Source organism: Quercus lobata, chromosome 2 (assembly GCF_001633185.2).
Source record: "Quercus lobata isolate SW786 chromosome 2, ValleyOak3.0 Primary Assembly, whole genome shotgun sequence".
NCBI classification, from domain to species: Eukaryota; Viridiplantae; Streptophyta; class Magnoliopsida; order Fagales; family Fagaceae; genus Quercus; species Quercus lobata.
The window spans coordinates 26,017,503-26,032,804 of record NC_044905.1 but is presented as its reverse complement, the minus strand read 5'-3'; the positions used below and the strand labels follow the sequence as shown (position 1 = coordinate 26,032,804).

Here is a 15,302-nt window from a genome sequence, read left to right as displayed (position 1 = left end):
ACCACAAGATACACACAAAGATCAGATGAATCCCAACATATCCAACAGGCAAACTGGACAAACACAGTAACATTGATGAACTTCCATAAATTACTTATCAGACACATCAGCTGAACTTACCTATGGGTTAGTTCTTTATGGGTTTGTTCAGCATCTCAAATTTTATTCCCTACCAAACAGGCTTCCAATACTTGGCATATGTAACTTGTTTATCGGTAGATGCTTTTAGTGAAAAATTAACTTTCAGGAAAATACCAAATGTCAAATGACCATCTATAAAAAAAAACCTTCAACTTCAAAACTCCTAGAAGAATCACAAGGCAGCCCATAACTTTCAATACGTGCTGATTAATGTGTAAAATCATACATATATTTATGATTTATCCAAAAAAAGAGGTGTAAAATCATGTCTTGGAAAACAATCTTCAAGATATACAAACTAGAGGCATATTCTCATATTGGAAAAAGATGTTGAATTGCTTCCCTATTTTTTCATAATTCAATAGTTGGGAGTCGGGGGATTTGAACCATCTCTGTTGGAGACTCTAGGAGATACCAACTAGTTGAGCTACAAGGCTCCTAGCAAATTGCTTCCCTAAATTCTTCTCTATATTCCCTAGTGGATCAATTATGCTGGAAACCTTCTTACAGGGGGATTTTTTTATGACAAATCTTTTTATAAGGTACTATATTCCACTACCCATTCTTCTTTCCCTTGGAAGGCTTTATGGAAGCCAAAGGTGCCATCAAAGGTTAGTATTTTTTCTGTGGACCACAGCTTCGGGGAGAATTTTAACTACTTATAAGTTGTAGAAGCATAGAGTAATTGTCATAGATTGGTATTGCATGTGTAAGAAGGATGGGAGTCCATTCTTCATTTTCTATTACATTTCCATGTGGATAGAGAGCTGTGGAATACAATGTTCTCTTTATTTGGGGTTCATTGGGTCATGCCAACCCATGTTGTGGATCTTCTAGCAAGCTAGTCATTTAAATGTAGCAAATGTAAGACTGGTGATTTGGAATATAATTCCTCACTGCTTTATGTGGGGTATTTGGTGGGAGAGGAAGCTTGTACTTTTGAAGGAAATGAGAGATCGATTCAAGATATGAAGCTGCTCTTCCTCCAGACATTGCTAGAGTGGACAAATGCTTCGGGTGTTTTTTCTTTTAATTCTTTGGCTGACTTGTTAGATAGTTGTACTCTCTTTGCTCTTTAATTTTTTGTTGTTTTGCTGGATCCTTAGTACACTGCCTGTGTGCTCTGGTGCATTGTATTCAATTTCTTTTTTCGATTAAGTTTTATTACTTATCAAAAATAAACAATGCAAAAAAATTGAAACAAACATTAAAAATGCTAAAATGGGTATTTTTGGTAATTGTTTTTTTTCCTTATTTTCTATTTTCAAAAACAACTTTCTATTTTTGAGACTAAAAAACTTGTTTGACAACTCAAAATGGACAAAAAACAAAAACTGTTTTCAAAAATCAATTTATGAAGAAAACTGAAAACATGCAAAATATTGTTTTCAGTTTCTAATTTTCAAAAGTTAATGAAAACACGCATTTAATTTAATAAATCTGTCTCATTTAATGAGTTAGCATTAGAGTACAAATCCTAATAACAACATATTTTAATATTTTCTATTTTTTTCTTCAAATTTTTTTTTTTTTTAATTTCAACTAACCAAACATGTTTTTGATTTCAAAAATACAAGAAAACTGTTTTTTCTTTATATTTCCAAAAACAAGTTTTTGAAAATAGAAAACAAAAACTGTTACCAGACATAACCTAATTTCTCTATATACCATCACAGATAACATATGAATTTCAGCCATTACTTCTATAGAATTAATTAGAGAACCTCCTTCTGAGTTTGGTTAAAAGTAATTGCCTTGAATCTTATAAGGCACCCACAACCCACAGATAAAATTATCAGAAATGCCAAGTATTATTACCTGACATAATGCAGCATAATGCTTATATATCTCACTGTTTTTGTCTTGATCACCAAGCAGCGTACCACCATACCAACCATTTCCCTCATCAACGGATGTCATTGCAAGGTAACTGAAAATCAAAGAACAAATATGTGCATTAATTAACTGGACAAAATATAGAATTTATTAATAACAACCTCCATTTTAACAGTCTGTTACATAATAATTATGTTTTATTTTCTTTTGGGTAATTGTCACAGAATAAAACTGAAAAAGAAAAAGTAGTACAAAATTTTGTCACTTAAAAATGCATCTGCAAAGTTAAATACAACAGCTAACCCTACGTTTATGGAGGAGAGAGGAATTATGAAGGTTTCAGAAACCCTTGCCCTCTCCTTTCCTGCCATCTCTCAGCTTAAGATTGTTGAAAGCTGAGCTAAGTTCAACCCTAACAGTAAACGTGTCCAAAGCTACAAAAATAGTATATAATGCCAACAAACCTTGGACCAAATGGCATATCCTCTCCACATAAATTAGGGGTAAAGGATGAGAGCATAGACTCAATCCTGTGCAGGTTCCTAGGTTGTATTGACCTACCAAAACTTAGCATATCATGCACACCCTTCTTAATTTCAATTATCACAAAGTGTGCAGATTGGACACATACCTCTGGTCATATTTTACAATTATTTTTTGATAAGTACTACAAATATCTTAAATTCTTGAGAAGTTCTTATCACAAGAAATCAGGCTCATCAAGCAATAAACCCAAAAACCAAAGTAATAAATTAAAAGAAAAACACTGTATTCCATGATATAATTTCAAATAATGATACAACATGAGATACATGTGCCTTTTTTTTGGGGATAAGTGAGAAAAATCTTATTAAACAAGGCTAATTCATGCAAGAAGCATGAAGTAACAAAGAAATATATACAAAAAAACAGAAGGAAAAAACAATGTACAAAAAAGAAGAGAATCTAAAGCAATGGAATGAAATCACTAGACATGAATCCCCAAGCTCGAGATTAGTTAAATAAAGTCCCTGTTTAGTACAGCAAATTTTCAACTTTTTAAAAATTGGGAGTTTGAGAAAGCCATACGAAGAAAAAAGTGAAGTTTGAAAAAGTTGTACTTTTAAAAATTGCAGTTTGAAACTGTGTTATCAAACAGGCATGATTTCCCTAATATCTGTGGCCAACATCAATTATAAAAGTACAACCAAATTATTAATTTGATTTTTATGTAGTAAGGTCTACACAATTCCAAATAAATAAATAAAAGAAACTGGATTATCTCATGTGCACTTGCTCAACAACTAGAAGTGAAGCCTAAATCTTGTCCAAAAACTAACCCAGCCCATGCTATCCAATTATTTATAGGGATTTGCTGAAGCCATTTAAACATGTTGGGAAAATAAAACAAACATTGGGCTTCAACCCAAGTCAATTATGACTAGGTTACAGTCTTAGTTGTCTATATAAGCAGGCTATTGTACTCTAGCTTGAGTAAAAAAATTTATTGTTAAAATTTTTCCTACAATATTTTTTGTTGATTCTAGGCAACCCTAGGTGCTGATTCCTATGTTTTGTTTTCTCTTGCTTGGTGTGAAAATTCCAAGCAAGACTAAATGTTAATACCTAAGTTTATTTTGTTTTCTATTTTTAGTGATATCTGTTTTGGTTCTTTTCCCATGTCAATTAGTTGGGAAGGGAAGTCTGCTGAAAAGAATATGATGGATTCAAATGAAATTTAATGCACATGTAGTATATTCTAATGGTTAGTCACATCTAGAAATTGGTCAATCCTAATCATTTTATCTTAACAAAAAAGATGTGGCATCATTAAACCAAATTATATCATTCCTTAATCCATTCTATGCAAGCGAGGTTGCCATTGGACATGTCATCATCTGTGGTACACTTGCTTCCATATTGGCATAACAGAGGATATATCCTCAGTGGCTGACCTTTGGAGAGACATTTATAAGAAACTGCATACAATATAATTAAATGACAAACATATTTTTCCCTTCTATCCTCCTTAATATTCTGCTGGTTACAATGGGGCTAATCTTATTAAATTCCCTAGACCTAAAGGTTCCCATTTCTTTCTGCTAGTATACATACACCACAAATATACTTTGTTCATTTCATAGTTCCATAATTACTGAAATTTATCAGGAAAAAGCACTCCAACTTCAAACTAGTCAACCTTCATCCAATTGAAAATGGAAAAAAAATAAAAACTCAGAGTACAAAATAAAAAGTTCTCAAACTTTGTAATTTCGGGCTTAGAATTGATTCACAAGGCATATACAGAGATTTAGGCTATGTTTGGTTAGCCCATGACTCATATCTCACAACCCGTCTGATGCGGGAGACACAAGGAAATTATTATTTAGTATTATTTATGTTTGCAAGTCAATTGTATTTTTATGTTTTAGGTCCTAGTAGTTTATTAGGCTATTAGTATTTTAATTTGGAAGCAAGGTTATTTTTGTAATAAGGCAATTAAGGTTTCCTAGCCAATTAGAACTAGGGTTTAGCAATCCTTTATAAGCAACCTATTGTACTCTTTAAGGAGATAGTTCATATTTTGATGAATGAAAAAATGGCCGTTTGGTCTCTTTTAGTCTAGTGCTTACTCTAGGTCTACCCTAGTCCCTAGGTGTTGACTCCTAGTGGTTTTCCCGCCCAAGCCAGGCCTAGGTGTTGACTCATAACTCATAACTCATAAGTCACATCTCACACTCAATTTTCTCCTAACCCATGCATTGGTGTGTTTGGCACTCCATTACTCATAGCTTTTTCTCTCTTCCAAAACCCACTCAGATTTCCTCATGTCTTCATCTTCTCTCTCTCTCTCTCTCTCTCTCTCTCTCTCTCAATTAATCTTCTATCACTGTCAAAGACTCAAATCACCCAAATTCTCCAACCAATAATAAAGATTCAATTTTCCATGTGTGTTTGTCTTCCTCAGAATCTGAGTTGCTAGAGGGAAAAACAAGAAAAATTGGTAGGGAATGGCTCAGGCTATGAAGGAATGGTACAAGCAAATGCCTATCATCACCCCGTTCGTATCTCACAGCTGCTATTGTCACCACTATCGGTTGCTCCCTTGATGTACGTATCTCTAATTCTCTTATCACTAAAGCTTTCAGCCACAGAAAAGCAAAGAAAATAAAGGAAGAACCCAGCTCACATCTCTCTCAGCACAAGCCCCAAGAGGCTGTGAGATCCTTGTGCAGTGTGTGCTGTGTTTAGCTTGAAGAAGAAACAAAGAAGCACCGATGTGAGGAGATGAAGAAATAAAGAAAGAAAGAAAGAGCCGTTGAGCAACTTGTGTCTGACTTTGAGTGTGACAACACTAGCCAATGGGTCCCACTACTAATGTTTTATTACCAAATTGCCACTTAACTCATAACTCATAAATCATAAATCTGAAAACACAAAAAAAGTGTTCTCAATTCTCACTACTCATTCTCAATAAATTGAGTAATGAGTGATGAGAATCAAACCAAACAACCCTTGCACTAGTGGGGCCCACAATTTTTGGGTGACAACTGATGGAAATTGAGATATGAGTGATGAAAATCACTAAACCAAACACAGCCTTACGTTTTCTCTCACAGCAAGTAACTTGTTGAACCAGCCACCACAAGAAAAATCTGATTGATTCAGCTAGTTGATTATATTGAACAACCAAGGAGGTTTCTACGAAAAATGAAAATGGACTTTCAAGAGATATACCTCTGGAAAATTTCCTCTTCATTGGTATCGCTAGCAGAAGAAAGCCAATTTAGGTCACATAAACCATCAACTCTTCTGTCAGCCTGAGATCCTCCACTTGCAATTTCATGCGAAGAAACTTTGGGAGCTGAGGCACTATCTTCATGCTTTCTCTGACCAAAAAGCCAATTTGGGCTTTTGAGCTGTATTTCACTGGACAAAAAATGCTAAGATTCAGTAATGGAAACTAGGTTTCCAAGGATATACAGACTACTTTGCACCATAACCACCCAACAATGAGGAAAAAAAAAAGATAAAAGAAGAGAAACCAGCAATTTTATCATTTCTAGAGAGAGAGAGAGAGAGAGAACTAAGAGGACATGCATCAACACTGGGAAGATTGTGCGTAAATGGACATTCTTACTATAACAGAATGAGATACAAATCATTTTAAAATGTCTTATGACTCCTTGGAACTCGAAGAAGTGTGAAATTGGAGACTATTTTATAAATTCACTTGAACATGCAGACTTAAAAAAAGGGAACTTATTTGTGTTATTTATTATTTATAACTTTTTTATTGTAATATTTAGAACATAACTATGACTTTACGCAGAACTTTAATCAGTTTGATGTAAAAATGGAAGCTAAAATGCAAGAAAAGGCATATCCTTCCACATATCCTTGTGACATTAAATCCTTTCCTTAAAAAAAAGAAAAAAAAAAAAGAAAAAGAAAAAGGAACACACTTGCACAAACATCAATGTGGTCAAAATAATATTTGAGGGACAAAAATGTTGATTAAAATAAAGGACAGGAGACAAGCACGTGACATTTCTAGGGTATAACAAACAGGTCAGTGACATGAAGCACCACAAATCGCACACAAACAATGGACTTAGAAAATAGTAGACTGCATGAAAACCAAGAATTTGATTTAACTAATGAAGAATTATTATTAAAACCTCAATCAACAGGTAGTATACTCAGACTAACTACAAATTTTCTTCTATAATGAAAGAAACCCAGGAACAGGAGCAAGTATTTCAGTTTTGTAGATCAACATAGCAGCAGAACCAACAAATCAGCAGCATATAGGAGCAAGTGAGAGGGAGAGAGAGATAATGCATTGTGTGCAAGCAACCAAGAGAAGGTTGAATAATCATAGGAGGTAAACATAGGATATGAATCATAAAAAGGAAATAATTACGCTGCATCAGGTGCCACACTGGAATTTCCTATGCCAGAACCATGTCTGTGATCTGTTTCTCTACAAAGTCTTACATTCCTTACTAAACTACATGTCCTTTGTATCAACTTATCAAATGATGTCAACTTCATCCGCAAGAAGTCTTCCCTGCAAGCTGAAATAGGGGCCAAAGTAACTCTAGCACCTCCAACAGGCATGGCATTAGCTAGCAAACTGCAAAGTTGAAAACCATAAATTTATTTTTTTTTTTTAAAAAGAAGGATGAATAAACCAAGAACAAAAGAGTAAGGAACACAAAGATTAGATACTCAATATTTAAAATAAATGCACCAAACCAAAAAAATAAAAATAAAAATCAATGGAGATAATATAATAAGAAAAATATGAAAAACAATCATACGTGTACAATGTTTGCATGTGTACATGCTCGTGAATGTGTGGGTGAGGTAGCATGTAGAAGGAAAACATGGAGACTTACCACTTATCCAGGAAAAAATCATCTCCCATCCCAGACACATGGAGATAGTAATCTGAATCAAGCTCCCAAAGAGCGGGTTTCCCTTCCCGTGGTTGGAAGTAACCCAAAAATCTGTACAACAATCAAATGATGATAGCTTGAGAGGATGTTAAATAAAATGAGCACAAAAACAAAATAAATAATAACAGATAAACAAGGAAATTATAAATGATAAGAGTCAGAAAAACTGAGGCAACCCAGCTTTCCAAAAATATTTTAAATCTCTTTACATAAGTGAGAAGTTACAGAATGAAAAAATTTTTATTGGTAAATAACACATGCACCCGATGGGTCTTGAACCCAAGACTTCACCCTCCACCTAGCACTTATAAGGATAGGAGGTGCCAATTAAGCTAGAGCTCATTGATAGAATGAGAATTCAAAACTTCAGAAATCTCATATATTAAAAACAAGAGGAATGAAAATAGTATTTCATAAAAATGAAATAGGATACTATTTTCATAAAAATCAAATAAGAATCATAATGGGGAGGAATATTTACAGATTTATTGCATCTTGCTTTTCACCGTCAGTGTAAGTATTGCTATAGTATCGCTTGATAGACTTCAAAAACTCTCTAGATTGGGTAGTAGCTTTCCACTTTCCTTGCCTCTCTGGGAAGACCTGATGCTCATAACAAAACAGTGATTCAGGAAATGAAAACAAAATCTCATCTGCATAGTTAAGAAAAAGGAACAGAAAAAAAGAAAATGTAGATGTGCAAATTTAATAATAGACAAATGTAAAATAAACTAAGACAAATTCACAATAAAACTTACTGTATTATGAGCTTCAGATCCACCATACTGCTGGGCAAGAGCATCCCCCATGCTCTGATACATATCCATTAGAGCTGCAGCAATGGTACTCTCAGGGTCCACTTTGGGAATGTCTGTTAAACCCATTGCATAAAGTTGGCGGCCTAAAGCTGCAAGGCCATAAGCATACTGGGCAACATTTGTGCGATCCAAGCAGTCAATGCAGTTGGTGCGCAGAACTCCACTTTGAAAACGAGGTGCTTCCCCACCACAATTATTTTTTCCATTCTGTTGATTAAAATCAGTCTCTCTGTCTCGATTAACTAAAGAATTTAGATTTTCATTACAGCTTCCGATCATAGCTAGGTCCGTTGAATTAGCTCTTAAATCTCTAAGCGAAGCATCCCTGAAAGAGATGAAAATGAGCTATATATAGAAGAACATCAGAAGGACACACCAAGACGTTTAACTATTTCAATGTTAAACAAGCACCAGTAGGTGCCTTAAATGAGACCTCACCAGGCTTGATGATTACTACAAACAAAATACCCTTGTATGAAAATGGGGCCCTCAACTACTACTAAACACCCCCCCCCCCCCCCACAAAAGCATTCATGAATTTATACATGGTCAATAAATTGCTGATACACAACTTATTGTCCAGAAAGAGCATTATATGATAAGTAATAATCACAAATTTAATTTTTCTTTTTGTAAATAATAACACTATCAAATTCAAAAGCACTTAATTCAATCATTTTTTTTTATGCAATTGTTATGGTGTTTTTTTCGTTGTAAAAAACCTATATGGTTATCCACGGAAGTTTCTTTTTTGATTAGTGGCTATCTACAGAAGTTTCATGGACTGCTTTCCCTGTTAAGAAGTTAGATGACATCTGATACCACAACAATCAGTATTTTCAAGTTTTCTGTCATTTGTGGGGCCGCATACTATAATAGACTTTATTATATGCAAAGTTAGGAGTTTAAAAAACCATTACTCTTCTTATAAGAATGCGAGACAGAACTACCCTGTGCATCCGCATATGAAGTTACCAAGAGCCTTGTAGCTTAACTGATTGTCACCTCTTGGTGTTTTCAATAGAGACATCTAAAGTTCAAATAATCCCACCCCCAACTTTTGAATTATCAAAAAGAGCATCCACAAATGAAGTTCATGGAACCAATTCCTTTGTGCTTTTTTCTTTTTTTAATATACAAGTAATATTATAAAAAGGAAAGATAGAAATTTCCTTTGGCCTACGAATCTACCAGATCACACCCAATTGAGGCCAACATCCACCTTTGTCACTCTCAAGCTGTGGCAACTAAACCCCTCCACTGATGAATCAATCCAACGACCATCAAAGCGCATCAACCACTAGACCACAACGAAGCCTCAAAAATTCAAACCTAGGACCGTCATTCAAAAATACACAACCCCAAATGCACAAAAACCACCCAAGTACAACAACCAGGTCATCAATCCTTCAGCCAAGACAAGCCACCCCAATACGGCAATACCAAACCCTGAAGTACCAAGCTAGACCATCAAGCCCAGATTGCTATTGAGATTTGAGACCCATCCTCCAAAGTCCTCGAGCGACTCCATCAACAATGTAAGACTTGCAAATATTAAGAACAATGTGGCTTGAGGCCTTATGCCAATTCGCTTGTCTTCACATCCCTATATGCTGCTTCTGATACTACACCTGACAACCCTAGACAGAATGTGCCGCTGCAATCGTCACCATGTCATGTCATCATGTCACTCCCCTAATCATGGTCTACCACTAAGTGTTTGACAAGTCAATGCAGAATCCTTTTGTTGTTCATGGTGAATACAATTTCTAGCTTTCAAAATAAAACCAAAAAACAAAGAACGCCTCATTTGAACCAGCTTTATAACCCATTATACCATGTGAGCAAACCCAAATACTAACACGCCTTGGCCCAATAGTCTTCTTTGGTGGGCCTAGAAGCTAGGACCACAACACATCTAGGCCAGTCATAATTAACCCACATCAAACCAAAGTTATAAAAATTGTACTGGCTACCAATCCGATACACTTAGCCTTAATTTGGATACCAATGAAAAATGAAAATTATTGCACTATTTAGCTTATTTTTGCTACTATTTATGGGTCTCATTATATTATTTCAACTAATTTTTACCTTTATCTTTCAGCAATAAGTTTTTAATTTCAGCAAAATAAGCGGTATCCAAACAGATCCTTTCAACAATAATAAAACCAAGCCTTGATCCCAATACTTTGGGGTTGGTTATAGACCCTCAATAGACTAATCAAGGTTGGCCATATCCAAATCATATTGTCACCTCCTTATTTGATATATCTTACTTTACTATTACTACAAATGTTATTTTAGGCCGTCCTCAAGCTTTTATTGTTCCCTTGATTTTAATCAACTCACTATTTCTCATTGGTGCATTAACCAATCTCCTTTGCACATTACCAAACCATCTTTGTCACCAATCCGATACACATATTGTTGGAAATTGACTCAATTTCTTATTTGGACTTGATTAACCATTTAAGTACTTTTGGTGTGAAAGCAAAGCTCATTCTTTGTTAAAGAAGTAATTTAGTATTTCTTGTCCACAGAATAATAAGAGTTAGAATCTTGTAATAAACAACAAAGAGTTTGGTGGCTTTGGCTTAAGTGGCCTTCCCACATTGGGAGAAGAGAAGACTTAGAAGAACTTGGAGCGAGTTTCTTCAAAGAGTCGTTTGGTAGTTCTTTTGGTGTTCAAAGATACCCATGTGTGTAAGTAGATAGTTTGCATACTATTTCAAAAGCACCATTCGATGTATTAGGGTTTTCAGATTTTGAGTGCCTTCTTTATTATTATTTTTTTTTATATGTGATTTTGAGTGCCTTATTATGAATTTTTTAGTTGTGATTTAAAATGATTTCTGTTAGTTTGTGTTTATTTGTTTGTTTTCATTTGTAAGAGTTTGTGAGTTTAGCTTGTGATATTTTGTTGGGTGTGTTTGTAATCCAGAATATTGATAATGTATTTTGGTTGTTGTCATTTGTGGATGTAAACATAAAGTTTTCCAAGATACGTTAACCTTTGTTTCTTCTTTTTTTTGATAGATAATCAGAGAACTATTATTAATGAGTAAATAAGGAAGAGTACAAGTTGTTCATGATGATGAACAACAAGAAAAAGATAAAACAAACAGCAAAAAAAGAGGGTAATCAGGAAACTAATATAAGGGAAAGCATAAACTCAGAGAGAGAAGAATAATCAGTAAAACCCCAATAACGAGACCACTCAAAAAGACTACGTTGGCATTAAACCTTTAACTCATCCAGCATCTTCTCATTGTCCTCAAAGGAGCAACGATTTTGTTCCAACCAAACAATCCACATTAAGCACCCTAGAATCAAATTCCAAATATTCGAATTATGCTTCCCAAGCCACTGATGTGAACAAGATAACAATCCCGCCACCGATCCTGGCATAAACCAATGTATACCAAAAGTTTGAAGCATAAAAGTCCATAAAGTATGCGTAACTGGACAATGAAAAAGAAGGTGGTCCACCGATTCCCCATCACAACAACACATACAACACCAATTTGCTAAAGGGCGACCCCTAAGCATGAGATTATCCAAAGTGAGAATCCAATCATGAGCAACTGTCCACAAAAAGAAAGCCACTCGCTTAGGAACCTTTGGTTTCCAAACACCCTTCCAAGAAAATAAAGAAATCAATGTACCCCAAATTGCATGGTAATAAGACCAAGTGTCAAACTTACCATCACCTTTAAGCTGCCAACGAAGAGTATCTCTCCTATTTTTTTTTTGATAAGTAAGAATGTTATATATACGAATGGCTACTCTATGCATAAAAAAACATAGAGCAAACCCAAAAAGTACAAGGAGGAAACAAAGAAAAAGAAAAAAAAGAAAACCAAACCACAAATTAATTACAAAGAGAAAGAGAGATAATGAAAGAAGGGAGAGAATCACTAGTCGTGAGTCCCCAAGCCCGAGACCAATCAAAAAGAGTCCCACTAAAAGAAGCAAGCATCTGATCACCGGAGCTAATCAAATCCTCAAAAGTCCGCCAATTCCATTCCTTCCAAATACACCAAAAGATGCACAACGGAACTAAATTCCATATCTGAGACGAATGTTCCTCCAACCAATTCCACCGGCCAAAAAGCAAATCTGGGATCGAACTAGGTACAACCCAAGATAGGCCAAAAGTTATAAAGACAAAGCTCCATAACCGATAAGCCATCTCACAATGAAGAAGTAAATGATCTACCGACTCTCCACAATGTCGACACATAATGCATCAGTCCACAAAATGCACCAGTCTCCTCAATCTTAGGTTATCACCCGTTAGGATCTTATTCCAAGCTACACACCAAACAAAAAAGGAAAATCGCCTAGGGGCCTTTACTTTCCAAATAGCTTTCCAAGGAAAAACAATTGAAGGAGAATTCCTTAATTTGTTATAATATGACCGAATATCAAAATCCCCATTAACCTTCAACTTCCATCTCATCCGGTCTCCCACATCCATAGGAGGAGTATTAGCTCCCAACATACAAAGAAAATGCAGCCCTTCCTCCATTTACCAATCATTAAATTCTCGAATAAAACGAACATCCCAAGTTCGTCTATCCTCCTCCCCCTGCCTTGACAAGGAGGCTTCAACAGATATCTCCTTATCAATAGCAGTACCATACAACCTTGGGAAGGCCAAATGAAAAGGTTGACCCTCACACCACCCATCCTGCCAAAACCTCACTCTATTCCCCAACCCAACAACAAATTGACAATTTTTACTAAAATCCTCCCATCCCATGCGAATACCTCTCCACAAACCACACCCATGAACTCCCCTACCCAGTTTTGAGGTCCAACCCCCCCACTCTTCCCCATATTTTGAAGCCACCACCCTCCTCCATAGCCGATCCTCTTCCTTCCCAAACCGCCACAACCATTTCCCCAATAAGACCTTATTGAAAGTAGTAAGTTTCCTTATCCCCAAACCACCATTAGCTATAGGCGCACAAACTTTGTCCCATCCTACTAGATGAGTTCTGCTATCACCCCAAAGAAAATCCATTTGTAGCTTTTCAAGTTTATTAGCCACATAAGTAGGAATTGTGAATAGTGATAGAAAATAGGTAGGAAGACTAGATAGTGTACTCTTGAGTAACATCAATCGACCCCCCTTAGACAAATACAGTTTCTTCCACCCGGCTAATCTTCGCTCAAATTTTTCCAAAATAGGATTCCAAATTGAAGGGGAATTATGTGAAGCCCCTAAAGGCATGCCAAGATAAGACATAGGTAACTTTCCGACTTTGCAACCCAAAATTTCAGCCAGGGCATGCACATCATCAACCTCCCCTATTGGAACCATTTCACTCTTATGCACATTAACCTTCAAACCTGTTACCGCCTGCAAACCAAGTAACAACAACCGAATATGAAGGATTTGCGCCACATCCGCATCACAAAATAGGATAGTATCGTCTGCAAACAATAAATGTGTAACACATTCCCCACCACCCCTCCTACCTTCAACTTTAAAGCCACGAATCAAGCCGACTTCCTCCACTCTTCTCAACATCCTACTAAACACCTCCATCATAATCAAAAACAGCATAGGAGATAGCGGATCCCCTTGTCTTAAACCTCTAGAACTACCAAAGAAATCAGCTGGAGACCCATTAATGAAAACAGAGAACTGAACTGTGGATATACAAGTACGGATCCATTTTCACCACTTCACTCCAAAGCCCATTCTATGCAACAAAGTCAACAAAGCCTCCCAATTCACATGATCGTAGGCTTTCTCAATATCAAGTTTACAAATGACTCCAGGAACCCTACTCTTCCCTCGACTATCCACACACTCATTCGCAATAAGAACCGAGTCAAGAATTTGTCTCCCACCCACAAAGTTATTTTGAGACTCAGAGATCAACTGATCTAAAACCACTCTCAATCGATTTGCCAAAACCTTAGACAAGATTTTATACACACTCCCCACCAAGCTAATAGGTCGGAAATCTCTAATATTAGAGGCATCATTCTTTTTAGGAATTAATGCAATGAAAGTAACATTAAGGGATTTTTCAAACTTACAATGTTGAAAAAACTCTTCAAAGACCGCTAAGACGTCTTTCTCCACTACTCTCCAACAATGATGATAAAAAACCATAGTAAACCCATCCGGACCTGGAGCTTTGTCCCCTTCCAAATCACATACAACTTGAAGTATCTCCTACCTCTCAAACTTCCTTTAGAGCCAAACCCTCTCCACATCCCCAATACGATCAAATTCCAAACCCTCCACAAAAGGCCTCCAATCCTCAGTCTCCTTGTACAAAGTTTTATAAAATTGTACTACCTGATTAGACACCTCGGATTCCTCCTCAAAAACCACCCCATCCACCTCCAAAATCCTTAGATGATTAAACCTTCTATGAGAATTAGCCATTTTGTGAAAAAACTTGGTGTTATTATCTCCTTCCTTGATACATAACATCCTAAATAGTAGATTTTTGTCTCCAGGAAATTTCTTCCAAAGAAAGAAGATGTTCCAAGGAATACAGGTTTGGATTAACTGAAATAAAGAATAAGATGCAGCTAGCTCCCAGTCTTCAAAAGCTCTATAAAACCTTAAATCCCACACTCTAACGGTACCCCCTCTTCTGGGATCCACAAAACCTTAAAGATACAAGCATCCTTGGCAGCTAAACAAACATAGAGCTCAGGATTGAGATCTTTTAGGGTATTATCACCAATCCACTTATCATGCCAAAAGCAGATACGAGTTCCTTCACCCACTACAAAAGACAGAGGCTTAGAAAAGCTCTCCCACCCTTCATGAATGCAAGGCCACATCCATGAGTCCTCCTGCAAACTTTAGTACTCCACCCCCCTTGACCCTCACCATATTTTGTGGAGATAACTCTCTACCAAAGATGGGTAACTTCATGACCTTACCTCCACAACCATTTCCCTAATAAAGCATGATTAAATGACACCACACTTCTTATCCCCAAACCACCCAATTCGATGGGTAAACACACATTTTCCCAAGCCACCAAAGGATATTTGAAACTCACCTCAGAAGACCCCCAAA

The 15,302-nt window shown here is 36.2% G+C and overlaps 1 protein-coding gene across 2 annotated transcripts in view; it reads right to left on the bottom strand.

Moving 5' to 3' along the window:
* The window catches only part of LOC115975104 (phosphoinositide phosphatase SAC1), a 34,812-nt gene that overhangs the window by 603 nt on the left and 18,907 nt on the right, over positions 1–15,302 (bottom strand). For both annotated transcript variants that reach the window (XM_031095748.1, XM_031095749.1), the window contains 6 exons: positions 8,180–8,564; positions 7,903–8,024; positions 7,362–7,472; positions 6,884–7,096; positions 5,695–5,886; positions 1,960–2,071 (listed from right to left, as the gene is read on the bottom strand). In XM_031095748.1, the coding sequence (XP_030951608.1) occupies positions 1,960–2,071; positions 5,695–5,886; positions 6,884–7,096; positions 7,362–7,472; positions 7,903–8,024; positions 8,180–8,564 (1,135 nt within the window). The remainder of the gene's footprint in view (positions 1–1,959; positions 2,072–5,694; positions 5,887–6,883; positions 7,097–7,361; positions 7,473–7,902; positions 8,025–8,179; positions 8,565–15,302) is intronic.